Genomic DNA, 26,447 nt, shown 5'->3' with positions numbered 1-26,447 from the left:
TCCGTGATTCTGGACCAGTGTTACTGAAATGATATTACAGAAGGCCGCAATTGCATTGTGTTTGTTGGATGAAACCCAAATATTTATTTTCAGTCAAGTGGGTAAAACCCCCTAACTGCAGTTTACATGTGTAGGTCACTGCGTTACTGTGTTAGTCATTGTCTCTATGCAGCAATGACAAGGCTAGAAGAAGCAAACAGAGAAGTGAACATGCATTCATCAGTCAGATACCTTGGCTATCTTGCCAGAATCAACTTACTGGTTGCCATTTGCATGGGCCTTTATGTCAGATGGGAAAAAACTGCGGACGCGCTGATTTTGGTTATATTTATTCTGGGGCTCTTTGTTCTTGGAATTGCCAGCATACTGTACTACTATTTTTCAATGGAAACAGCAAGTCTGAGTCTCTCCAATCTTTGGTTTGGTTTTTTGCTTGGCCTTCTCTGTTTTCTTAATAATTCTGCCTTCAAAACGGATGTGAAAGAAGAAGCTACTAAATATTTGCTCCTTTCTGCCATTGTTTTAAGGATATTATGTGCTTTGGTTGAGAGGATTTGTGGTTGTATTCATCATCGACCGACTCTGCTGACAACAGTTGAATTTTTGGAGCTAGTTGGATTTGCAATTGCCAGCACAACTATGCTGGTAGAAAAATCTATGAGTATTATTCTGTTGGTCCTGGCTTTGGCTATGTTGATTATTGACTTACGTATGAAGTCTTTTTTGGCAATTCCAAATTTGGCAATTTTTGGAGCCATTGCATCCTTACTCTTTTTTCCATCACTGCAAATCCCCACAAACCCATTTGCCTTGGCATGTTTCTTCAGCTGCCTGATTTCAGATCCCCTGCTCGACGTTTACTTCAGTGGACTTTCAGTTACTGAACGATGGAAGCCCTACTTGTACCGTGGCAAAATTTGCAGGCGTCTTTCTGTCATCTCAGTTGGAGTCATTGAACTAATCTTTTTCATTCTTGCAGCCTTTAAACTACGTGATTTGGATCTCTGGTATTTTGTGATACCTGGTTTTTCTATTTTTGGAATTTTCTGGATGATTTGTCACATCATTTTTTTTATAACTCTTTGGGGTTTTCACACAAAACTAAATGACTGTCACAAGGTATACTATACCCACTGCGCAGAAAACAACAGCCTTGACAGAGTTATGGCATCTAAAGGAATGCGTCACTTCTGTTTAATTTCGCAACAGCTAGTATTTTTCAGTCTTGTCGCGACTGCTGTTTTGGGGGCCGTTTCTTGGCAGGTAAGTAATAATTTCTGTATCTTCGTCTCCCTGTTGAGAATGCTCCTGAGAACTGCTGACTACTCCTTAAAATTCATGTGACATTTGTTGATGTGCTGTGGCTCAGCAATTTGATGTTGGAACACTTGCTTTCGCCAGCGTGCTCTTCAAATTTAACGCTTTGTGCTGCTTTAAGGGAGCTAGATCTCACCAGCTTCCTTATATGGGCAGAATAGGAACAGTTAATGCTTCCAGGGCAAAAGTGTGCGAAGTATTTTTAAGTTTACCAGCTTATGAAGTTACTTTGCTTTTGAATTCATTGTGCCATAAAATTTGTTTTCAAACTAAATCACAGTGTTGAACCCCAGCAGCACACGCTTTTCTTATGGACTATTTTAATTGAATCAAGGAAAATTTGCGGTTTAAGAATGTATTTTTCAATATTTTTGCTTTGCATTTAACCATTAATGTGGAGCTAGAGATCAGCTTATAAACTGGCAAATTGTTGCTATAGCATGTGCTCTAAGTATCTTATTTTCAAATCTGGTTACACGCCACAGGATATGTCCTCTGAAAGACCAGGCCTCAAAATGGCACAGCGTTCTTTGACTTCTCTTTCTGTTTCTGAATTAAGGATGTTGTCTTTTCTTTAGCAGAAAACATACATTTCTCTCAAAATGTTTGTTCAGTGCCCAAGTTAAAGTACATTGTGTGTTGTCACAGTTGCAGCAGGGTGAAAAGAGAATTTAGTATCTGTTTTCTTTTTTCAGTTGATCTAAAAAGCCCCACAGTCTTTTCTTTTACGCATGCATCTCTTAAATGAATCCTATATATGTATTATAATTATATATTATTTAAGGCAGATCCAGTTTATGGAAATGTCTTTATAGTGTTTCCAAAACAATTTGCTGCCCATTCCTGCAGATTTTCTTAGGTTAAATAACCTCGTGGATGAAAGGTGTTCAAGAACTTGGTGGAAAAGGAAATTGACAGTTATTTTGTGAAGTTTTGTGTGTTAGTGTTTTTGTTTGATTTGGTTTCACTTTTGTATTTTGGGGGTGGGTTTTTTTGGTGGGGTTTTGGCGTTTTTTTTGTTTTGGTTTGGTTTTTTGCATGAAGAGTATTAGAGATTAACAGATGAGCCTGGATAGTTTCGCGCTTTCTTTGTAAAAGTATCAGTATGCAAAGCTGTAGCGTGTGGTCTTGCAGAAAGGACAAAAGGAAGAAATAGAACCAAAAATGAGTAGAGAAGAAAAATCCCCCAAAATCTATTTACAGAAAGTGAAGGTGCTATTGCACTGAAAGAAATGAGAAAGTGGTTTGGGAGACAGAAACAATAGAGATGGAATGTCGGCATGCTAATATTTGGCTGAGGGGAGACCTTATTCCTCTCTACAACTACCTGAAAGGAGGTTGTAGCGAGGTGGGTTTTGGTCCCTTCTCCCAGGTAACGGGCGATAGGACGAGAGGAAATTGCCCCAAGTTGCGCCAGGGGAGGTTTAGACTGGAGGTTAGGCAAAATTTCTTTACTGCAAGAGTGATCAAGCATTGGAACAGGCTGCCCAGGGAGGTAGTGGAGTCACCATCCCTGGAGGTGTTCAAAAAACGTGTAGATGTGGCGCTTCGGGGAGATGGTTAAGTAGGTAGTGTTGGGTTGATGGCTGGACTTTTCCGACCTTAATGATTCTATAATACTGTGATTCTATTTCTCACTTGCATACTTTTTCATCTGAGACTTGTGTGATTTTATCAAAATGCGAGTCTTCAGTTTTTGCATGCTAGATGACTATTTTTTCAGCAAAAGCAATTTTTTACCACCTCTATCAGATAGTAATTTCTCTATCCTTGCCCTCCTCCTTTAGCATCATGTTAGTTAATAATTACATAGTTTTAAAGTTACTTGGATGGAGTTACTCCACCTAGTTACACCTAACAAAGCAGTCACAACAAATGAAGCGCGTAAGTTGTCCAGATGGTCCCTGGAAAGAGGCAGTTTCTTTTGCTGACGTCCTAAGCCTGTCTGCAGGGAGTTAACCACCAGGCTTGGGCAGGATCTCCTGCTGTAGCCCTTCAGGGGAAGGGCCCCCTTGCCCCACACTATCTGTTTGAAGCACACAGGCGCTTCCTTTAGAACTGCTTTATTACTGCAGGCTGTCTGCCTAAGCAAAGGAGAACTGGATTCATACTCATCTTGCTACTTTTTTCTCATCACAATGATTGATAATTCATTGTAATTTTTTTCTCTCTCTGTCCTCTGCCCCAAAATAACTGCAGCTGTTACACACCTGACAATTTTTGGGCCTCTCTAATTCTGCAGAAGTGCTGTTGTACTGTGGAATGACTTGTGCAGTACTGCTCACAAGAAGCAAACTGGCAACTCGTCTAAAATTTTAATATTTGTTATTGGCTAACTTCAGTTTGTAGCGTCCTGTGTGTAAACAAGATAAGCTGTTGCTCATCTCCTCTGTCTGATAGGTTGCGTATTTGCCTATGCAGTGGGAAGAGAAGTAATTGTAGTGGCAAAAGGGAAAGGCATCAGACCAAATAGTTCTGCTGGTCAGGAAATCCATTTTTTTCTTATTTTTAGTACATAATTACATTTAGATTTATTTTACTATATTTATATTTCTTTCATCATGTATTTATAGTAATGAATTAGCTTCAGATTATGAATGCAATTATGTCTCCAACTAAAAGAATTTCTACTTCAGAAGATGTTGTGATGTTTGCCTTGCAGATCACTGTGCCTATTCCATCTGTTGTCAGAAAATTAAATACTTTATCAGACCTGGCCAGAACATAATTTAATAAATGGATGTATCATTTATTATAGTGACTGTATGAAACTGTGGCCTTTTCTGTATTTTTCTGGCTAGCCTAAGGTTTCACAATAATTAGAAGTAAGAAAGCAATGATGCATAAGCACATAATTTACCCTATTGCAGGGCATTTGTTTTTTTCTAGAAGTTTAAGGAAACTAGTATTTTTTCTTCTTTGTAGGGGGAATTCAAGGCCTCAAGACTCTACTTTAGAATCCTTTGCTGGATTTTTGAGTCTGCTGTTTCAGGAGGTCTAACAAGCTCAACAGTAATGTAGAAAACAAGCTTCTCCAGTGAATATGTACTTTAATTATGGTGATTTATGTGTATTGTAACAGTTAAAGAAAAAAATCAGACTGTTGAAGAACACTCTCTGCCTTTCCTCTTTAAAAATAGTTATTGCTAAATACTTAGCAGGTTGGGATTTCAGGGGTTTCTTTGGGTTTGTTTTGTTTTTAAGAAAACTTTGCTGCATAAAAAAGCTAATGACATCACTATGTGGTAGAAAGAGATCTTAGGGCTGTGTTAGATGCCTTTCCATCAAAACATCAGCTTAATGTTTATTAGTGGTCAAAAAAGCAAATTTAATGCTGCGAATTATTAGAAGGGACTCGGAGGTATCATTATGCCACTGTATAAATCCCTGGCTTCCACATTTTGAGTAACAGTGCAGTTCTTTCTTGCCATCCTGTAGGTTAAGAAAACAAGCGAAGGTTCAGAGAAGGGCAACAAAATTCATTATAGACATGAAACAGTTTACATGGAGGGAATGAATAAACAAGAATGCTTGAGTCAGGAAAAGAGAAAACTAAGTGAGAGTGTGATGAACATATACCATCATATATGTGATGTAGGAGAAGGTAAACAGTAAGAGACAATAAACAATCGGTTCCAGTGCAAAATTGAGGGGAATCAAGTTGGCAAGAAGCAGGCTCGAGCCAGATGGATGGGAATACTTCCTCGTAGAGCGTGGAGTTAGCTCGGGGGCTGTGTACCATGGCATGCTGTGTGTGCCGAGCAGTTGCAGAGGCTCAGGAGGAAGCTGGACAAGTTCATGGAAATAATCTCACTGAGGTTTATGTACTATATGGAAATCACATCTGGCTCAGGAAGTCCTTGAGCCACCGGTGGTTGGAATACTCAGGAAGCATACGTGCTTGGTCTGTCCTTACAGTCTTTCCTAGGCATCCATTTGGCCTCTAGTTGGAGACAAGACATTCTTCTAGATGGACTTTTGGTGCAACCTAATGCAGCCACTCTTACATTCTTATATTACGGATTTTTTTTTTTTTTTTTACTTAAATGTTCAACATATTTTTCCTTATATCCTTAGGAATGCCAAATGTTCCTTAGTCACCAGTTCCTGAAAATGTGTTTGCACTTTTTAAAATTGCTTAAAACTTTTTTCATATATGTGAGATTAACAGTTTTCAGTCTTTGCAACTTGCAGTTTGCAATTTCTGTTGTCATTTTAGTAAGTGCTAATTATATTTGAAATCTGTTAAGTGTCACCTAGAAGGTGAAGCATTTTTTATTGATACCTTTCTTCACTCTGAAGATGTACTGAAAACTTGTTTATTGTTACTGCATTTGATAAGAGAGGTGGCTTAAAATGGCTTCATGGTCTGCTATTTGATCTCCTATATAATGAATAGAATCAGTTAGAACCCTAAGCTTTGGAAAGGTACTTTCTAACAATCAACTGTAAGTAATTAGCTCTAGCGTATAAAAAGTCTAGCTCAGCCCTGTGTGTTAGCTGATAGCCAGAATGAGGTAGCGGAGGGGAGGGGTTCTGTTTCATGGAAGACTTTGTTACAGGCACATTACATTTGCCCTTTTAATGTTTTTAAAAACTGTAATATCTGTGCATCATATAAATCTCAAGTGCATGAAAGGTCAAGACCTAAAAGTTGGTTGTCTGCTAATTGGTGGCTAGAAGTATCCTATTTGATTAAATTGCCAGAAAAATATCAAATCTCCCTTTGCAGACAGGCTTTTAAAGTGAGGTTAGTTAACCCACCGTTGCACACACAGTGGTTTTCTGACTCATGCAGAACTGTTGAGGCTGGAAGTCCCCTTAGCCAAGGACCTTTCTTTCAGGGGAACTTGGCCCTTGTAATAAGCCAAGGGTTGAAAGTGTCTGCTGCTGATGCTTTGGTATGTGCTTGGGAAGAACTGTGGCTCCTGAAAGCAGAATCTCTCTCTGACAGATCAAGCTTTAAATGTGAAGAGCAGAATCATCTGGTCTGTCTGAAGCTGGAGGATGAGCTCAGGAAGCCCAAGAAGTGTAAAAGTAATTTGCTAAAGCTGGTTGCATTCAGAAGTGGAGTAATAGCTTTTCAGTGGGGCATGTTTCAGCTGGGACATGGTCTGCTTCTGAGAATTAATCCCTGCTTTAGCTGGAGAGGAAGGACACCTTGCCTTCTTGGTAGAAATACACTGACCTTTTCCTTCCAAAATCTGCTGGAAGTGTTCTGCACCTGCCTTTACATTTGTGTGAGTAATTTCAGTCAGATCAATAGGCTCTTTAACGCCAACTTACTCATTTCAGCAATTACTCATGTGCCTGTCCATAATTAGGCCCTTGGATGGGACAAGATCCAGCAGAAGTCATGCAAATGACTCCAGCATTATTTCTCTTGGAAGCCAATAAAATGATGAAAAATTTGCAGATGGAGGTCTTGGAATTTGCAAGCAAAAATCTTGGAAAGGTTTGGAGGAATCTTTTCCTCAGAAATTTAAAATCAGATTTTGTTAAGTGCTCCATGTCAAGGTAACAGTACAGTTTTTCTGAATTACTGGCCAAAGAGAGTTATTATCCCTGGAAGGTCTGTATTTCATATTACCAAAAGAAAAATTAACTATGTCAGAGACAGGTAAAGTAATGGAATGAAGTACTTTCAGTACATTATTCTTGGTTTTAGTGAGTTTTATGGGTTAGTAAAATAATAGTCTTCATGATATGCATGAGTACTTGTACTTAGGTGTACAGTTCTGTTGAACTCAAATTATTCATGGAAGAAAAGTTAGTTTATGTATGAGTACTTTCTTGGTTTGGGGAGAGTTAGTGATTTTGTAGTCTGTTGTGGTGTGATTGGCTGGTGTTTCTTGAAAGCTCAGTTTACGATGCCTTTAATTGAAGATGGTGACTTTTAAACTTCTCTAAAAACAAGATTGTTTTCTGAATAGTAAGAAGTTTTCTAAGTAACCTCTGTATTTACCTGCACATACTTTTGTTAGCATCACAGATTAAATAACTGTTTTGAATGCAAATCATATCCAGTCCTTCTCCTTCATTTTCCCCTGCTTTTCTTCCTGACTTGTATTTTTAATCCAGTCCTCCTCAGCCTTTGCTTGTGCAGTTAAATATCACCCCCCGACCCCCAGCTCTGCTGCACCCTCTGGTCTCTCTCTGTATTTTCTCAAATAGCCATTTCACTCCTGCATTTGGTTGGTTGGTTGGTTTTCCCCTCTCTCTCTGTCTGGTCATCTTTAGTTCCCCCCTTTCTATTCCTCAGTTGGTTTTTCCCCTCCTCACCGATTTGACTTGCATATCTGTGCCTCGCTATTTCTCATCTGTTCAGTTTCTTTTGCAATAACATTATTCCCTCATTGCCAACTCTCTCATCATCTCTTAAACTGGATCTTAAATCCCCCTTGCTCACTGCTGATAATTTCTTCTCAAACTCACCTGCTATCCTGTTAATTTTTGCCACCCATCTTCCTCTCCGCAGTAGGTGCTCAGCCCTCCTTGGCTCTCTGCCTCTCCAGGCCTGTCCCGAGGGCTAGGTCAGGCTGCCTGCTCACATCCACAGTGGCAGCACCGTGCTGCTGCCCCCACCACCTCCAGAGGCCCTAGGTCATGAAGGGGATCTCTGGTGACAAGAAAAAGGAAGTATTCGGTGTTAGTCTGAAGTGTCTGGTTTATGTGTTAAACTTTGCTGTCAAAGTCTCATTAATTCCAGAATTCAAATTTTTATATTTAAAAAAAAAATCAGAAATCCATTTAGAGTGGTTTTAAATTGACAGCCACTTCTGGTTTTGCTGGGACAAATGCACGTAGACTAAAGCGCAGGTTTCCCATGTCAGGGATGGGAAACATAACACATTAAATCCATCTGCCAGTGAACATGATGATTGTTTTCTGCAAACGTTTTCTAGATTTTCCTGGGGCTGCTTTAATAGTCAGAAGCAATGGATTATTCTCTAGAGACTATTCTTTCATTCAGTGATGTGTTATAAGGCAGTTTCCTCTGGTAGTTGATCTACATTGTAACTCTACAAATTTTGTCTTAAAGCTTCTTTTTACCTGTAATAAGCATCTCTTGTTTTCATTTGGAATAAGCTATCCATCAAATATTTGCAGATTAGTTATCTTGTCCTTTTTCTGCTGAGCCTTCTCCGTGATGGAGCATATACTACTTTGGTTCTGCAAAATCACTGCAGAGGAGCAAAGCAGAACTGTTTATTTTGTACTTGCGCGTGCGTGTGTGTATATGGGTATATAAAAATAGGTAAATATTATTCAGGAAAAGCAGGACAGAATCTTTTTCTTGGAAATACACAAAGGCATCTTTGTACGCCACCTCAGTTGTTGGTCTGTTACATACAGTCCCGGGCAGGCTGCTCTACGTGCTCCTGCTTGAGCAGCGGGTTGGACCAGACGATTTCCAGAGGCCCCTTCCAACCTCAACCATTCAGTGATTCTGTGATCATCTTAGTTGACATATGTTTAGTAATTTGTTTCTGTTTTAATCAGGTTTTTCTGTAGGTCTTTGTGACCGGCTTCCAATTGAAACTAACGTTTGGGGTTTGTTTTCTTTTTTCTTCCTCCTCCTTATTTTCGTCAGTCACATGTCAGTAATGTTCCATTGTTAAATACAGTTCCAGAATTGTTCCACTTCTGACAGTGGTTTACACCTTGGGACTGGAGTTGTCCTATCCATCAGTATAAAATTATGGATCTTGGCTTTAAAATGCCTCTAAATTCTTCTGGTGTTTTAACAGTTACACTTGACAATAAGCATTGCTTGAAAAGCTAAAATAAGTGGAAAGATAATACTGCTAGTGAATCTCACTCATCTTTTTATCTATTATTTCAGTCATCAGAGGCAAGAAGTATATATTTTTTTACCTTTTCTACATTATTTGAAATGAGAACACACTGTGTATTTTCTAAATATTCATTTAGAAGAAAACAGAAGAAGGCAAAAAATCCCAAAGACTAAGAGATAAAATGGCTTCTCATGTTTTCAGTGGGATTGCAGAGATGGTCCCTGTCTTCTGTTTGCTTTTTGAGCAGTCTGTCTGGAATCAATGGGCTCTTGGAGTACAGGGACGTACTGCAGGCTGAGATTGCCAATGCAGTCGAAAACAGAATGAAAATGGGTTGAACAGATGAAAGAACAAAATCCCTTTCTGGCTCCGCCTATGCATCCGTGGCCATCTGCTCCATTAAGGACCAGTCATCAAATCTTCTGGATTTAGTAAAGCCCTGACAGTCTCCACCTGGCATCTTAACTGTTATCTTAAAAGAGGTACCAGATTTACAGTAATTACTAACTTAATAAGATACTATTTTTTGCTATTTCCAGTTCTTACAGTTTAGGTATTTTAAAATGCCACCAGTCGTTTTTTGCAGTGCTGAATTAAAATATTTTATTATCTTACTATAGGGCTGCTCTAAACATCATTAATCACTTTTATATTTGTTAGTGATATATTTCTTTCTGTTGAGAAAGTACTGACAGCAAGTGCCAGCATCTTTACGTTAGATAGATGTCTATAAATGTAAAATATCCATACTAGCAATACTTTCCTACTCCATAGCGTAAGATGGCCACTAAATGAAGACAAAGTTAAAACTTCAGATGGAGCTGAATTGATTCATAACACTATAGAGCATATTTCCCATGCCTCTTTAATATTTGGTACAAACTCAAAGCAGGATACAGAGCAAGATGGATCACTGAGATGATCCTTACAGTCTCTATGTAGGATCCTTATCTCACAAGTACTTGTGAATTTTCTTGCCAGTATCTTCCTATTAGTAGGAGTACTTTCAACAATTAAATGTAAATATTTTTTTAGAAGTCAGACTCAATCAGAAGTTTGGTGAAAACTATTAAACTTTGTGATGATCTGAAGTTGCATTATTGCAGAACACTGTGGGCTTAATAACTTGCATGGGTTTAGGGGATTGGGGAAATGCAGGGAGTGTTTAGAACAACATGGCATGTTGTAAGAAAGATTCTACAATAAAATTCATATAAAGTAATAATGCAATAGTATTCTTTGGGGTATTATGATGGCTGTAGTTTTTATGGGCAAATGTGGTTTTTATTTTGTAATATGTTCACTGTGATCAAAACAGTAATCCAATGTAAGAGCAGCTTGCTCCAACAAGATCCAATAAAAGTCATATTTATTTATGTCATATTTATATACGATGGAAAAGCTGAATTTGTCATAAAAATGCATTGTAATACTTCCCAGTCCATGCATTCAGTCTTCCCAAGGTTTAGAAAACCCTCAAACTAACCAATCATCAATAGGAAGCTTTTCCAGACGAGCCATTCAGTTTCTGCAGGATCCAAGTCTTCCTTTTTTTTTTTTTTTAACTTAAAGCAAATTATCCTTGTATCTAAAATTGCAAAACTCAGTCTCCAAATCTTTCAACTAATTTAGCTAGAGCACTCCACTGTTTCATCAAATCTTATATTTTATAAGGTTTCTATAGAACGAAAACTAACCAAATCTGTGTTTATTGCTGCTGCTCTGAGTCCTTTTCATTTTATGAGCGCATTTGGAAAACTGAGCAACAAAAATGAGCACTTTCTGCTGATAAATTTGAAACAAAAATTTTATTGTTTTAGTTACAGGATTCTTTTTCTCCTTATTGACAGCAAAACGAGTTGAGGTTGCACCATAGTTGTTACAGTGTTTTAAGCTTTCCTGTCTTCTGGTGATTTCAGGTTATTGTATGGATTTGGGGGAAATTATTCTGAAAATCCTTATCCTCTGACATAAAACTGGAGAATCACTATGTGAATGCTTCTCTGCACTTGTCCTAATTACGTTCCATCTGCTCACTCATTGATCCTGACCCTCTGAGTTTAGGCAAGACTGGGACAGGGAACGGAATATATCTGGAATGATGCAAAGTGCCTCCTGAGATGGCTAAGAAATTTATGTACATGAAAGTGATTCTGAATGTCCTGTAATGTGTGTGCAGTTCATAGGCACACATTGTTCTAAACCTTGTACATGCCAATTATTAGCACCAAAACATCAAATTACACGATACCATATGAGATCGGATTGCAGTATTAACACCAGCGTTATCACCTGCTGATGGGCTTGTTACAGCCGAACCAGTCTTGTAGCTCGAATGTTAGCAAGTCAACGAGCATATTAATTGCATTTTTGTGATAAGGTGTGCAGGGCTGTGGGTAAAGGGAGGCTCTCCGTGGTTGTTCTGTAACATGATTTGATGTCTGCTCATCATCATGTCCTCATGTCCTTGAGAGGTAGAAGCTAAATAAATAAACTTTCAATTTGTCGTGAATTATATAAAGCATAGGAGGAGCTGGGTATAGCTTTATAGTGGTTTCAGATGTTGGAATTTGAGAATAACGCTATCAGTTAACAGTTCCCAGTTATTTGAGAATAGTGCTATCAATAATGCCATCAGTTAGTTATCAGTTAATATCAGATTCTGGTGTTTATTTGTGCTTAGAAGTATTGCTGTCACCATTTCAAGGATACATAGGTTAGATCCTTCCATCGGAAGTATAATGGGACACTTCTTAAAGGGACAGGTAGCAAACAGTATTCTTCCTTAGGGCAGGAAGCACATTAGATGGGTAAAGCTGTTCTTTCAGACTAAGTCATGTGACGTGTTTCCAAACTGAATATAGTTGAGTTAGTGCCATGTGTCAACAAGAACTGAGTTGGTTTAGGTGTAACTTTTTTCCGTGTCATTTACTTTGCAAATTATTTATAGCTTTGTCTATGTGTTAAGCTGAACTACCAGTCCACATCAAATCACTGAGTGTTAAATAGTAAAGCAATATCCAGATTTTTAAAAAATATTAATATTGTAGATTTAGGCAAAGAGAGCAAATAAAACATAGGTGGAGTCAAAGGGCACAGGACTCTTCTCAAGACAGAAATCCGTAGCTAGGAATTTATTTCCTTTGCTACGTAACAAACATTAATATTTAATAACCGCACCATGTATATTACAGTTCTTGGTTAATTATATAATACCATTTCTACCTTTCCTAAAGCATTTAATGCCTCATTAAACTCATTCACATCATATTAAAATAATTAAAATGAATCTGTACCTGTTCTGCCTCTCACTGACAGCTAGCATTTCAGCAGTCCATTTTTATTTTACTAGTACTAGTGGTTGATACATAACTTTTGAAACTTCTTTTTTTTTACAGAAATCATCTGTGTAATGGTGAGTGTAATCTTTTCCAAAACTGCTTTTTACAGGAAAGCTCAATGTAGTGCAGTGTAGCTGCGTGAATGCCACAAAGTCCTGTAGTAGATGTCCCTTCTCATCTGATATTTATGTAGCTGATAAAGAATTGTCTTTTTAATTGCAATGAAGTTCATAAATGTCCTCACAAACCACCTTCTGTGTGATATGTACCATTCCACAAAGGATATTTTAAAAACTCTTGGCGTTAAAAAGCAAGAATAGTTAAATCTATATTTTTAATGGTGCAGTATAGTATGCTATCATGTGATGCTAGATACATAACAATCTGTGTTGTACTTTACTGATGAAGGGCTGATGCTGAAGATATTTACAGATACACCTATTTTATGCACATAAATATTTCTGTGACATTTGATTTTCCTGCTCAAATAGGTAAAGCTAAGCTATGATCAGGGCTTTTAAACCTAGGTCCCGTGCTGTTACTGTTTTTAAATGCCTTCCTTTCAGAAGAGTGATCCCTGCCTACCAGCCACCTTCTCCCCAAACCCCCAGATTGTTTCTTCATTTGTCCTTAGAGTACTTCACCATGTAATATGTGGGAAAATAACTGTATATTACGTATAATAACTTTTCAGGACCCAATTATGTTTGATCAAACACAGGGAACTATTCATAAAACCATAACCAACAGATAGGAAGGATCATGGAATACCTAAATATCTCTGTTTTCTTTTTAGCCAACTAATGGGATTTTCATGAGTGCATTTCTCATCGTGTTACCTCTGGAGTCCATGGCTCATGGGCTTTTCCACGAGCTGGGAAACTGTCTGGGAGGAACCTGTGTTGGGTATGCTGTTGTGATTCCCACCAACTTTTGCAGGTATAGTTACCACATATTTCAGCTTCACAGTAGTGTAATCGTGCTGTTAGCTTGTAGAGGCAGTGCAGTGCAGTGCTGTTGCTTGTATTTTTCAATAATTACATACAGATTTAAATAATAGGCAGATTTTGTATTTTTCCTTTCCCTCACCTTCCAAAAAGAATGAGTAACTCCAAACTCCACACTTTTACACGTATTTAATTTGCTTTTAAGAAGGCCAATGAATGCTTTATGCATCAGTTGTGCATAGGCAGATTCCACAGTCCATATCTCACGCAAAGGAGGATGGGGCATTTGACTGACTGCAGTTATTTTATAACACGAGATTGAATAAACCAAACAGATCGGTTTAAACCAATTTTAAATTCTATTAAATGAGATGGTGTCTACATTTAGAAGACATTGAAATTAGATTTGCAAGTGGACTACATGTCAGTTACTGGTATTGTGAACTTACAGTTGATTTTTGTTCTGATATAAATGTTACCGTATGAGAAGTGCTTGGGAGTGGGGGGATTGTACTATAATTATTTGCCCATTTGTGTGTTTTTCTTATAAGCTTTAAATTTGCAAATGCCACTTTAGCTGTATAATTAAAATTGTGTGTACACATCTTTTTTGTAAATGATAAACGAGAGCTGTGTAAGTTACCTGGTTGAGTTACAAGAGAAACAAAGTGGTAAGTTGAAAGGAGAGGCTTAAAAATAGAACTGTTCAGTTTATGGAAACTGCCCAGCTTGCAGTATGTGTAATGGATTCAGTGGGTAGGGAAAAAAATAAACAGGCAAAGAAACAGAAGTTAGCGTGCTGATCTCAGATCACTGTATCTTAAATAGTCTAAAACATTGTAAAAACAAATTTTCTGAGCTTTGATCTACAGTCCCTAGCTGTGCAGTCTTTAAAAAAAAAAAATCCATTTAGTCAAGTATTGTTAGGGATAAAAAAAATAAATTTTCAAAATTTACATTACAATAGAAATAAATTCTTTTTGTTTCCATGGCAATGATTTAATACTTTCATTGTATTCTATTATTCTGGCTATTGCAATACCATCTAATATCTGAGTGAATGAGATACTCTTGAGCAAGTGTTTAGGACTTGACAGAACTAAACTTCCCTTATTAACAAAGCTTGACTGTTTCAGTAATGGGCCTGGTGTTCACTCGCTGAGACAAACACTGATACTGATGTATTCAATGTAATTGTAGTAGTACAACGTTAGCTTTCATGAAGGCACTAGACAGGTGAGGAAGTGCAAAATTTAATTAGCTAGACCAAAAAAGAAAGCAAGTAGCTTTACACATGGACTTCCAGACAAAATACATGAAGAATACATATATACATACATAAATATATATAAAAAACAACTAATATTTTGTATTAGAAGAGTAAGACCATCTCTGTGTTTTCATCCAGAAAATCTGTCCATTGCCCAGAGAACCCAGGTGCTCTTCTCTTATATATGCATATTCATATATATACATAGACACACATGCATCTATATACACACACATCTATATATATGTGGTTTGTTCCAGGTCTAGTTTGTAATTTTCTTAGAACTTTCGTTTTCTAAGCGGTAAATACCATAATCTGAAACATATTTCTTATGCTGAAAGGTCACCATCTGAACAGCACACACAAGTAAGAATTACTGTATTTCCATGAGTACCATATTGAATAAAGGCTAGTTTGGAACAGAGAGAAATTAATAAAAATATCTGAGCAAAGTGTGTACTTGCATTTCTCTTTAGTCTGTTGTTGGAAACTAGTTTGCATAATGTTTTGTGCAGACTAACACTCATTCTCCGTGCTCTTCTTTCCAGTTCTGTGTGAATAAATGCCTGTCTGAAGGCAGTGCTCTTTCAGTGAGACTTAAATGAAATCATTGAAGCCCAGCATCTTCACATCACAGCTCCCCTCTCTCTCCCTGCTTCTCAGCTGCGGGAGTTGCATGGAGTTGTGTAAGGACTACGCTTTGAAGTGAGGAAGTGTGACAAGAGGGAGGGGGAGATAATGGTCCCTCACTCATACAGTATTTTGAATTGTTTAAAAACTGTACATTTCAAATCAATTTGAACTTAGAAGGGTGCTACTTCACAGCAGAGAAAATACGCACAGGGGAAAAACATCATAATTTGCTGAAAGTCCGCTAAGCATGAAATAATTATAAATCATAATCATAGCTGTTTTTCTTCTCTTTAGTCCTGATGGCCAACCAACTCTTCTTCCGCCTGAGCATGTACAAGAGTTAAATCTGAGGTCTACTGGCATGCTTAATGCCATCCAAAGATTTTTTGCATATCACATGATTGAGACATATGGTTGTGATTACTCTACAAGCGGACTGACCTTTGATACCCTGCACTCCAAGATCAAGTCTTTTCTTGAACTTCGGACAGCAGATGGACCCAGACACGATACCTACATTTTATATTACAGTGGTCACTCACATGGCACTGGCGAATGGGCACTGGCAGGTAACTGGTTTGCGGATTTTTTTTTTATTAATAGTTGGTATTGATAAACTTTCCAAATCAATTAAAATGTTCTTTTAAAAAATCATACTGTATTGTAAAACTTTGAAGTTTTGGTCACATTTATTACCTGATAGTCCAGAGTGGCAAAGAACCACCAGTCTTTGGAGAACAGGTTCATACAAGCCCCTGGCAGGGAAGGAAGACAGGGATGGGTAATACACAGAGCGTGGCTGTTAAGAGCTTCAGGGGCTACAAGGACTCATCAAAACAGGCAAGGTAGCAGGCTACCTGCCTCTGCTGGTGGAGAGAACGGAGAACTGCAGAAGCTCCTTTTGCATGCAGTTAACTTGATGTAAAGAAGCAGCTCTTCCCTTACCTTGCTCTGTATGACAGTCAGTTACTTCGTGAACTTCTGTGTCATTTCAGTATTTAGTCACTTTGATAAAAATCCTTTTGCAGCTATCTAATCTTACACTTGTTCTCAAAATTGTCGAACTACTGTTGACCCCAATGCATGCTTACAAGTTTAAACATGATTTCATATTCCCCTTACAATTCAGCAAGTTAACTTTAAAGATTCCTTTTTTTTCCCCAGAAAAGTAGTGGAAATGACCCCCTTCTGCTCTAAAGACAGATATCCCCTGTATTTTGGGGAGTATTTGTTCACTATAATGAGCAAGCATGATCTCATTCCCTGGACATGGCAGAGTATTCAAACAGCATTCTGTGTCGCTCTGCGAGTTAGGCTGTCATAAAGAACTGCATTCATGTCCTTAAGATGTGCTCTGTTATTTTTTTTGTAAAAGACAGAATCGATAAAAGAAATGGGAGGCAGGTATACAATCCACACTAGAAAAGCAGGTCTTCAAACATACTGCAAACTTTGTATCGTGAAAACAGCTATGGTTTGCTGACATCCTAGAGTTTGAGAGTCGCTGTGGGCGCAGCGTAGCCCCAAGACTACAAACCCCTATATAAAGGGCCAGTTTAATGCCTCGTCGTATGCTTAGTATAGACTTCACCACTTTCCCTTTTCTTGGCCTGTTTCTGATCTCTTTATAATGGGCAGTGCTATCTCAGCTGTAGTCTTTGGTAAGCCTACTAAAGTTTTCAAATCATTGGTGGGTTTAGCCTTGCTCTCCTGCTGTATGGAACTGGGCTTCTGAGGTTGCTGTGTGCAAAAAGGGAATCTTTGCACGTGGTCATGCTGAGGCACAGGTCAGTTTTTGTCTGGAGGCCATCTACCTGTTCTGGTGCAACTCCATGCCTGAACCGTTACACCTGCTGAAAAGCAGCACGTATTTTTTTTTCTCAAAGGCTTCATCTGTATCAGTGATTTTAAAAAGCCACAGTTGCACTCTGAGCTTAGCACAAGTGACGTACCACAGTGCAGAGCCAGGGTGGCTGAATGACTTCTCCGAGAACAAGGTGGTCTTGTCCACCAGAGCAGCTGCCGCCCTGTGCAGTCACTGAGTGTGTCCACACGTGGCGTGGAGCAGGATAGCGGCAAAACTGCCTCCTGCCCATGCTCCTGCCAGCACCATAGACACGGTTAGCTTGGTAGCATACAGAGAGCCACATGTTGCTGCAAAAATTGTATAGCTTCCAGACCAGTCCTGGCTTGCATCTGGCCAGCCTGGAGTGTGACAGGGGACCTCAGGTCTCTGTATACCTGTTCAGGTAGCTGTGGCCTAAATTAAACTCTTGTCTTCACTTCTGGGATAAGGGCCCAAGATAACCGTTACAATAAATGAAAAGTTTCTGTGCTAAAAGATATGTAAATGCATGGTGTTCAGCTTTTTCACGAAGTTGCTTTTCAGTTCTCTATCCAAGCACATCTTTCAGCTTCTACTTGGAGATATGTGTAGCCACATAAAGGAGAGGAACAGGCCGCTGTAACCTGTCTTGCATCCTTTTTTGTGATTAATTTTAGATAAATCGTGGAGTGTAACCTGACACTCCTTCCAGATAGCACTGCCCCCAAATGTAACTTGGAGTATAAACTGAAAAGATGAAGGCTGTTCGTTTGTGTAGCTGTACCGGGTGTATTGGACAGTGGCATTTTTGGACAGATGGAGCATTTGGTCATCAGCTCCTGTAACGTGTACTGTCCTTCGACGTCTGGAGAGGATGAAGAGAGATGGCAACAATGAAATATAACATTTGGATCTAATACAAAAAGTAGTGTCTTACTGCTGACGTATGCCATGATACAGCAGTAGCGGTGTGTGTAGTCTTTGCTTTATAGTGACATCTTTTAAAGGAGGCTTACCAGATTCATTAGTTCACTAACGATGTTTCTCTGTTGTTGGAAGCTGAGATGTAGCACAGTGGTGTATAAAAGAAACTGTTAACTAGTCATGCATAAAGTATGAGCAGCCAAATGACCTGGGAGGTCACGTTCTCTGAGTGAAGGCAAAGGCAAGACCTGGGCTAATGAAACTGTCAGCTTAACTGCCTGCGAAACCTGTCAAAGAGCCAGATGTGGCCAGGTGCATGGTTTTCTTACACAGCTTGGTGCCCAAATCTTGCACTGGCTGATAAGTCCATGTGTTTGAGGTCAGTAGGGTTAGAAGCTGAGCATGTGTTTGTGTGTATGAAGGATGAGATGGTTTTCTTTGGGCAGTTCTGTCCAGTGCTGTTTTGAAATCACCTGCACCCCTGCATAGTTACACTAAAATAAAGTTTATTTATAAGCCTTTAAAACGTGAACAAAGACATTTTTACTGCTAATTGACACAGAAGGCATACCTAGAAAAGGGAAATTGCTTCTATACAAGTCTGTGCTGTAAATAACTACAGCAATTTGGGGATCATATACCAAGACAAGTCATTACTGTAGGTTTGTATATTAAAATTTTCTTTGATACTAAGTTTTCCAGGTTTGCTTTTTTTTTGAGAAAGTTGTAGCCCTGTAATTTTGCTTTTACTTTAACTGTGATAGCATGCTCAAAGCTTTAACTCTGAGCTATTAATTTGAAGCACTTTTTTGTCCCCCCTTACAGGTGGAAATGTAAGTGCTGAAATATGCAGCTGTTCTGTTTGAGATTCATCTATGCAGTTAAATTCCTACTAACAAGATTTTAAACACTGCTAAATGTACTTATATTCCACAATAAAAATCACTATGGAGTTAAAATGCAGTTATTTTTAATAACATTTTTCTACCTTTTTTCTAAAAGTCTTCATTTTTTTTAAGGTTGACATTTTCAAATTAGAGGTTTTTTTATTGTAAATCTGTATCATAGCTCCAACCTGCCAACACCTAGCCATATCAGTTCTTCACATTAATGGTCACTGTGGAGCCAATGGAGTTTTATTCACTTGTTTGCAAGATGTTTTCCTTAGGCACTTGAGTAAGTAGTCTGCTTTTCAAAGCTACATAGATCCTGCAGTATCCATTACACTTGTGCAGAAGGACTCCCAGCTATAGGTAACTTTAATTACAGTCTGCTCTTTTGAAGCATTGTTGAAGCAAGAGCAGAGAAGGAACATGAGAAGTTGGACACTTCAGTTGCAAGTGTTTTCTGAGCTGGTAGGAAATAAATACTGTGGAAAAATTCTTCTGAGGTTTTTGTTTCATTGACTTGTAAATCCATACCAATTCTAAGTTTCTTGAAGCTCTGAAGACAACCGTGTCTACAGAGTGAATCTCTCCATTTCTGGTCATGTGAATTTTTCAAGCTAAAGTGATGGTTGTACCTGGAGGTGGCTTTCTCGTTCTGCTTCAAAACTGTTAGCATGTGTTGTGTTCAGAAGTCCTCTCTTCCTTAAAAGACGAGTCATGGAATCATAGAATGGTTTAGGTTGGAGGGGACCTCAAAGATCATCTTGTTCCCACCCCCCTGCCATGGGCAGGGACACCTTCCACTAGACCATGGAGCTGAAAGCTCCATGCAACATGGCCTTGAACACTTCCAGGGATGGGGCATCTACAGCTTCTCAGAGCAACCTGTTCCAGTGCCTCACCACCCTGAGAGTGAAGAATTTCTTCCTTATATCTAATCTAAATCTGCCCTCTTTCAGTTTAAAGCCGTTACCCCTTGTCCTGTCACTACACGCCCTGGTAGAAAGTCCTTCTCCAGCTTTCTTGTAGGGCCCCTTCAGGTACTGGAAGGCTGCTATAAGCTCTCCCTGGACCCTTCCCTTCACCAAGTCTCTCAGCCTGTCCTCATGGGAGAGGTGCTTCAGCGCTCTGAGCATCTTTGTGGCCCTTCTCTGGACTTGCTCCAATGGGTCCACGTCCTTCTGATGTTGGGGGCCCCAGAGCTGGACATAGTACTCCAAGTGGGGTCTCATGAGAGCAGAGTGCAGGGGAAGAATCACCTCTTGACCTGCTGACCATGCTTCTTTTGGGGCAGCCCAGGATGCAGTTGGCCCAGGATACAGTTGGTGAGGGTAAGGTTGGAGTCCTTTTAAAAATTAATTAAAACATATTAAAGATAATCCTTTTTGTTTCTTCAAGTTACTATGATTTAATACAAAATAAACTCTATTTCAGGTTTTCTTTTCTTGTTTAGCTATTTCCAGGTTTCTTAATAGGCTGTCACGCTGCCACAGCACGTCAGGTGGAATCAGTTCATACCTCTCTGGAGAGGGAGGATCAGTTGAGAACTTCTGTTATATCTGTCCAGGTTGTTAAAATAAGGGATTCCTGGAACCTGCAGTCAAAATTCTACAGAGGTTTCTGTTTCTTCGTCCTAATATTAAATCTTTTTTTCCTTGTGGCAGGGGGTGATGCTTTACGGCTTGACACACTGTTGGAGTGGTGGAGAGAAAAGAACAGCACTTTTTGTTCTCGACTCATCATCGTTTTAGACTGTGAGAACTCTCAGCCTTGGGTTAAAGAAGTAAGAAAAGTAAATGACCAGTATGTTGCTGTGCAAGGAGCAGAAATGGCCAGAGTTGTAGACATTGAAGAAGCAGACCCTCCACAGCTTGGTGACTTCACCAGGCAGTGGGTTGAGTACAACTGTAACCCCGACAGTAACATCAGCTGGTCCGAGAAGGGACGTACAGTGAAAGCAGTGTATGGTGTGTCAAAACACTGGAGCGACTACACGTTGCATTTGCCAACGGGAAGCGATGTTGCCAAACACTGGATGATATACTTCCCACGTATCACTTATCCATTAGTACATTTGGCAAACTGGTTTTGTGGTCTCAATCTGTTCTGGGTCTGTAAAGCGTGTTTTAGGTGCTTGAAAAGACTGAAAATGAGTTGGTTTCTTCCCACGGTGCTGGACACAGGACAGGGTTTCAAACTTGTCAAATCCTAATTAGCAACCAAAGAGAAAGTGAAGTTAGAGCTCTGGGAACTTTCTCACTGTACCGTACTTACAACTTTTTATATGACTGTTTTTCTCTGAAAAAGTCTGCATCACTCACTTTATTCAGGTCTTTGAGCAGCTACAGTATATGCAACAGATAGAAACTGCAATCTTAAACAGAAGAGGGTAGGACTATGATATTTGAGTTTTGTTACTTGTCTGTATGTACATAGGTAAGAGACTTATTTAATATGACCATGCATTTTGGAGACAGTTTGCATGTTCATATGCGTTACTTAAAGCAGCCTTCATTCAGAGTCACCAGTTTGATGGACCACAGCTCCTGTGAATGCTGTAGCATGCTTGTTTGTCATTTATATCCACTATAAGACCCAAATACAGGAAAGGAACCAAGCTAATACTAAAATCAATTTATATGTCCTTGAAATTATATGGTAGGGTCAAGGGTATTATAAAACAGCACTGAGCCAAAAAAATAAGAGAGGAGAATGAATAGCTACTGTAGGTAAGTAGCTACCAAGAATCTTTAGTTTTATTTGCTTTTACATCTTCAGCCCCTGCCCCAGTTGTCTACTGCCATCAGTGGAAATTTGCCACAGAAAACAGGGAACTCGGACAACCTTCTAATGTTCTGGTGCTGTTCAGACAATGTTTTCTGAAGTGCAGTTTTAAAAATTTCAGTGTTACGTTCAAAATTCGGTATCTTGCTGGTGATCTTTTTTATTATTATTTATTTATTTGGTAAATACTCCCAGTAGTTAATTCATATATGGAATAAAAAGTGCACTGAGAGTTTTTCCCTTGCCTGTTAGGGTGGCTCTGTCTTTTCCAGGCTCTTATTAGTTTGTATTTTGGAAAGCTATTCTGAAGAAAAAAAAAGAAAACCCAAGGAATTTAACAAAGAAAATAATACATAGATAAAAAATGGAAATACAAGTGTTTCCTTGTTTCCATGTTTATCTGAAGTCTTCGCTGTGCCTAAGACCTTGATTCTGTAAAATGCTGAGTACAGGACTGGACTGATGAGTTCATTATCTAGTAAAACCACGAGCCAAGTTTGCCAGAAAGAATAAATTGTTCCCTTAGGACAGGAGTGAATCCAGAGTATTCCTCAACTCTGTTCTCCCAGCCATAAGGTCCTAATCTTAATCTTTCCACTTACAGAGCTGGATGGGACTCCAGAAATCCTGCCCCAGCCTTTCCTCTTCAGTCAGAGAAGCTTCATAGCTTTCTGACCTTGTTTTCTCAAGCACAGAAAATGAGGAGTGAAACAGCTTTGTAGCTAAGACAGTACAGTTTCTGGTGGGTTTTTTGCATATGTGTGTGCAATCCAGTTAGACCTAGAGTTTACTTTTTTCTGTTTCCATCAGTATTTTAATAAAAATATTAGGCATTACCTGGTATTTGTCTAAAATATAACTTATTAGTTTTTTTTAATTTAAATACATGAAAATACTTTAGGAGCTCTTTAAGTCTTTGCCATCAAGGGTTTGAACTTTTTAGCCAGCTAAGTTAGAGGATGTGCTAACACCGATACCCGTTAGTAACCCCAGAAAATAAAATGTGTGATTAAGTTATGAGATCTGTAATAGCCAGAGTAATTTGCACCCACCAACTTAAAAAAATGGTGATTTTTGTAGGGTTTACAAGTGACAGCCACTAAGTTTCTGCATTAGTGTGTATTACACAACTTTGTTTAGCACAACACCACTCCCCAGCCAGCTTTGCCTTTCTCTGGCCCCTTCTATAAAGTGAAAAGGGGACAAAGAAATGAGAGATGAGAAATCCTACCAAGACTCAGTTCCATTGGGTCTTCTCTAAGTACACGCTGTGATTGCAGTTCTGTCACGGATTCAAGAGGAGTCAGTTCTCAGTAAGGACAGAGAGTAACCTTACCATCTAATTTCAGGTATCCGGCCTAAGTTCCTAATGTGGGAGCCTGAGGTAGGAGTCATCTCATTTAAATTCCAGTGTCTGAAAGCTAGATGTCTGGATCCATGCCAGTGACCTGAAGTGCTCCACTGCTCCTTAACAAAGAGAATTAAATATTTCTAGAGGAAGACTCATTTGATCTCTATTTTAGGATGAATTTTCCTGTGATTGTGCCTATTAGATTTATGTTTGTTTTGCTTTTGTATGCCAAAGGTCAAGCAGACAAATCCCTTATGTCTGTTTAATAATCCTAGAGCACTTCTGTTCTAAGTCCTCCTCTGGAGCCTGGGCTGGGTACATAAGCTCCTCGATCAAGCACATAAATTGGACACTTGAAGTTAGGCTGAACGAGCATCTGTCAGGTTGCAGAAAAGCAGCACTGCCTCCTCTGCAGAAGTAATTTTCAGCCATTTCTGGCCAACAACCCGTGAGTACAGAGAAGGAAGATTGCATAAAGGCAATCATTTGGTTTCTAAAATCACCATTAGTTTGACTGCTATTTCAGTAAAAGTTCATCTGATTGCATCATAAACTGTTCCAACTTGAGCACTAGCAATTTTTAAGAAAGTCCCCTTAAAGTAACACTGTAATACCTGATGGTCATCCTGTGAACATTTGAAAGTCAAGAAGTTGGTCGGTTTTGTTTTGGAAAAGCTTTGGACATCAACCGTAACGCTTCTGCTAATTATAATGGGTACATCTTACTCTGTACCTGCCACTGTTACCTTTTTATGAACATCATCTGTATCTTTCTTTTTGTACATCAAGGGGAACAGGAAAAGTGGGGGGCTCCTGACCTGTCCTGGGACTGCGAGCAGACTAAAATGGAGTATCCCTTCTGCAGTGCAGGGATGGGCCTGGCTTTGGGGGGAACAAACACAACAGTTGGTGCTGATCGTTTGCCTCCGTTCATTAAGTGGTTTCCAGCTTACTTAGCAAACTGTTAGATTTTCTCTAGGATAGACTAGGTGATCTTCAGCAGTTTGCTGAAAGTTGCATAAAGAGTCAGCTAAGAATATAGCAAAAATATTATTTGCAAAACTAATCACGTGTTTGCAGATTTGTTTCAGTTTTCTCAATTAAAGAACTCAAGTTTTCTGAATTGGATAATGGTTCTAACATGAGCTAAGGTATTCCTACTTTTGATTTTACTATTTTTTTTAAGCAGCAAAGGCATGATGAAAATGCTGATTTAAACTAAAAGAAATGTTTACAGCCATTCAAAACTGTGAGGCCTTTTTGGACAAAGAGACTGTCTCGTGTGTTTCAAAACACAATAAATCCCAGGGTGCAGGATGAAGAGCCTCAGGAATGCAATGGCATTAATTCCCTGCTTCTACACCAACTAATACCACGGCGTCCTACCGTGACCCACGTTCCCAGGTGGAGGTGGAGTTCTCCGGCTCCTGGCACTTGTGCAGCTCCGCGGTCTCTGCCCAGCCCCAGGCACGTCCCCGAGGGACAACACAGCGGGAGCTCCTAACCCCAGCGAGGCACGAGGAGTTACCCCTCCGCTGTTCCCTGTACGAAACACGGGCAATGCCTGAAAGGGAAATTGAAATCTAATTCCAAAGAATGTTACATATTCTGTCATTTCCATACGAGTTGGTTTTCTTTAGCAGTCATGTGCTTAGCAATTAATTGTCTGGATGGAGAAAATCTAAACTTGTTTTTCAAAGGCTTATCTCTGTACTGTGTATTCAGGCATTTTTTTGTAAAGGTTGTGACAAATTTATATCATGACAGTAATTTTACCTGGACTTTGTTTCATTTACCTCCTGTATAGTATCAGCCTTGCTGAGACATGAAAATGCACTAAGTCCTACAAACTTAAGTCTTTAAAAGGAATTGCAAATTCACAGGAGTGTTTTTCTCTGAACAAGTATTGGGGGAAAAAAAGCCATTCTTCTTCATTTTTGCACTACCAGAGTTACATATTTGCAGTTCCTTGTGCTTTGTACGCCTTGTCGTTTGTTGTCCAGCCTTCAGTTCGAGTTTTTCCCAGAAATAATTTCTTCACCTTTATTAACTTTTCCCTTTCTCTTGCAAAGGCGTAATGAAAGCTATGCTAGTTATGAAGCACCTTTGTTGCCAGCAGCAGACAATGTAACTGGGTTAAATTTCTTCTTTATAAATACTTTTTTGTGGGAGGATTTTTACTGGACATACCAATTTTAGATCTGTAAATAAACTTTTTGGTGTATTTGTGATATCGCTTAAATACATTTTGCTGGGTTGGATGCTCCTTTCCATTTCATGTTTTTGTTTATGCCGCGATCACTTCCAAAATTACTGTGTTCCCTCTTGAATTACATTGGGATTTTCTGTACAACTGGTTTCAGAGTGGTTTTTTAGCTAGAAATTGCAACAGATTTTACTGAAAATACTCTAAGGATCATCTGTAGTTTAACAATTTAATAGAAACTAGAAATACCAGCTTAAATTATCAACACCTTTCATCTTGTCATTTTTTTATCACTTACTCAACAAGCTGGTAAAAACGTTCTTTATGCTTTGAGGTGTGATTTTACAGAGCCTTAATTCAAGACTTCATTTACACGAGTATTTGTATTTAGTCAAACTTGTCATCTCCAGTCAGGTCTGACTCTACAGTTAATGGAGGGTTCCCGGCTGAGAGAGATCAAGCCTGGGAAGGACCCTGACCCTGCCGATGAGGAGGAGGTCGGACCTGCACATCTGCTCCTCTCGGAAGATGCCGGGGAGGTTCCTGCCCTCCCTACTCATGACACAGTCCTGGCATTGCTCTTGACAGGCCGGGGCTGAGCCGTGCGCCTCTCGGGAGGCTTCGTTGGGAAAGGGAGGAGAGGCAGAGCAGCAGCGTGAGGAGGGGCGAGGGGCATGGTGGCGGTCAGCCAGTGTCCAGCGCTGCGGGGAAGGGCACTGCACCGCTGGCAGCTGAGTGCAGTGAAGGCGCAGTGGCACTTCTGTAGTTTTGACTTTCCCTTCTAATTCGCGATTGAAGCCATTACTTTTGCAACTTACTAAGCAGTGTTCCTTTTTTATTAAGTTTCTGTAGTTCCTTTCTGTTCAGTCTCAAATCCAGAGGTAGCCCTAGAGAGCAGCACAGCTCGCCCTCAGTGCTGCCCTGCAGCCGTTCCAAGTCTCTATGAATGGAGTCAGGCAACACAAGGTATGTCTGCATCCATGTGGCAAGGCTTGTGGGGTTTTGGAGGTGGGTTTTGGTCAGCTTTTTTAGTGACCTAGGAAATAAAAGTCAGTGTAAGTAGGCATATGGATGCTCAAATAATGTTTCTCCTTAGGTGCTGTTATATATTAGTGTTGGAAAACAAGTGTAGCAGAAAAATTTGAGCACGTTGATGTGGAGCA

At 39.4% G+C, this 26,447-nt stretch overlaps 1 protein-coding gene across 1 annotated transcript; it reads left to right on the top strand.

Moving 5' to 3' along the window:
* On the top strand, positions 1-25,369 carry TMEM168 (transmembrane protein 168). The gene is made up of 4 exons (XM_009635339.2): positions 1-1,263; positions 13,254-13,396; positions 15,602-15,876; positions 20,608-25,369. The coding sequence occupies exons 1-4, from the start codon at positions 127-129 to the stop codon at positions 21,153-21,155; spliced, it is 2,103 nt and encodes a 700-aa protein (XP_009633634.1). The 5' UTR covers positions 1-126; the 3' UTR covers positions 21,156-25,369.
* Positions 25,370-26,447: the final 1,078 nt, after the last annotated feature.

The sequence above is a fragment of the Egretta garzetta genome, unplaced genomic scaffold, assembly GCF_000687185.1.
Source record: "Egretta garzetta isolate BGI_Z169 unplaced genomic scaffold, ASM68718v1 scaffold503, whole genome shotgun sequence".
NCBI classification, from domain to species: domain Eukaryota; kingdom Metazoa; phylum Chordata; class Aves; order Pelecaniformes; family Ardeidae; genus Egretta; species Egretta garzetta.
This window is presented reverse-complemented; position numbering and strand designations above follow the sequence as displayed.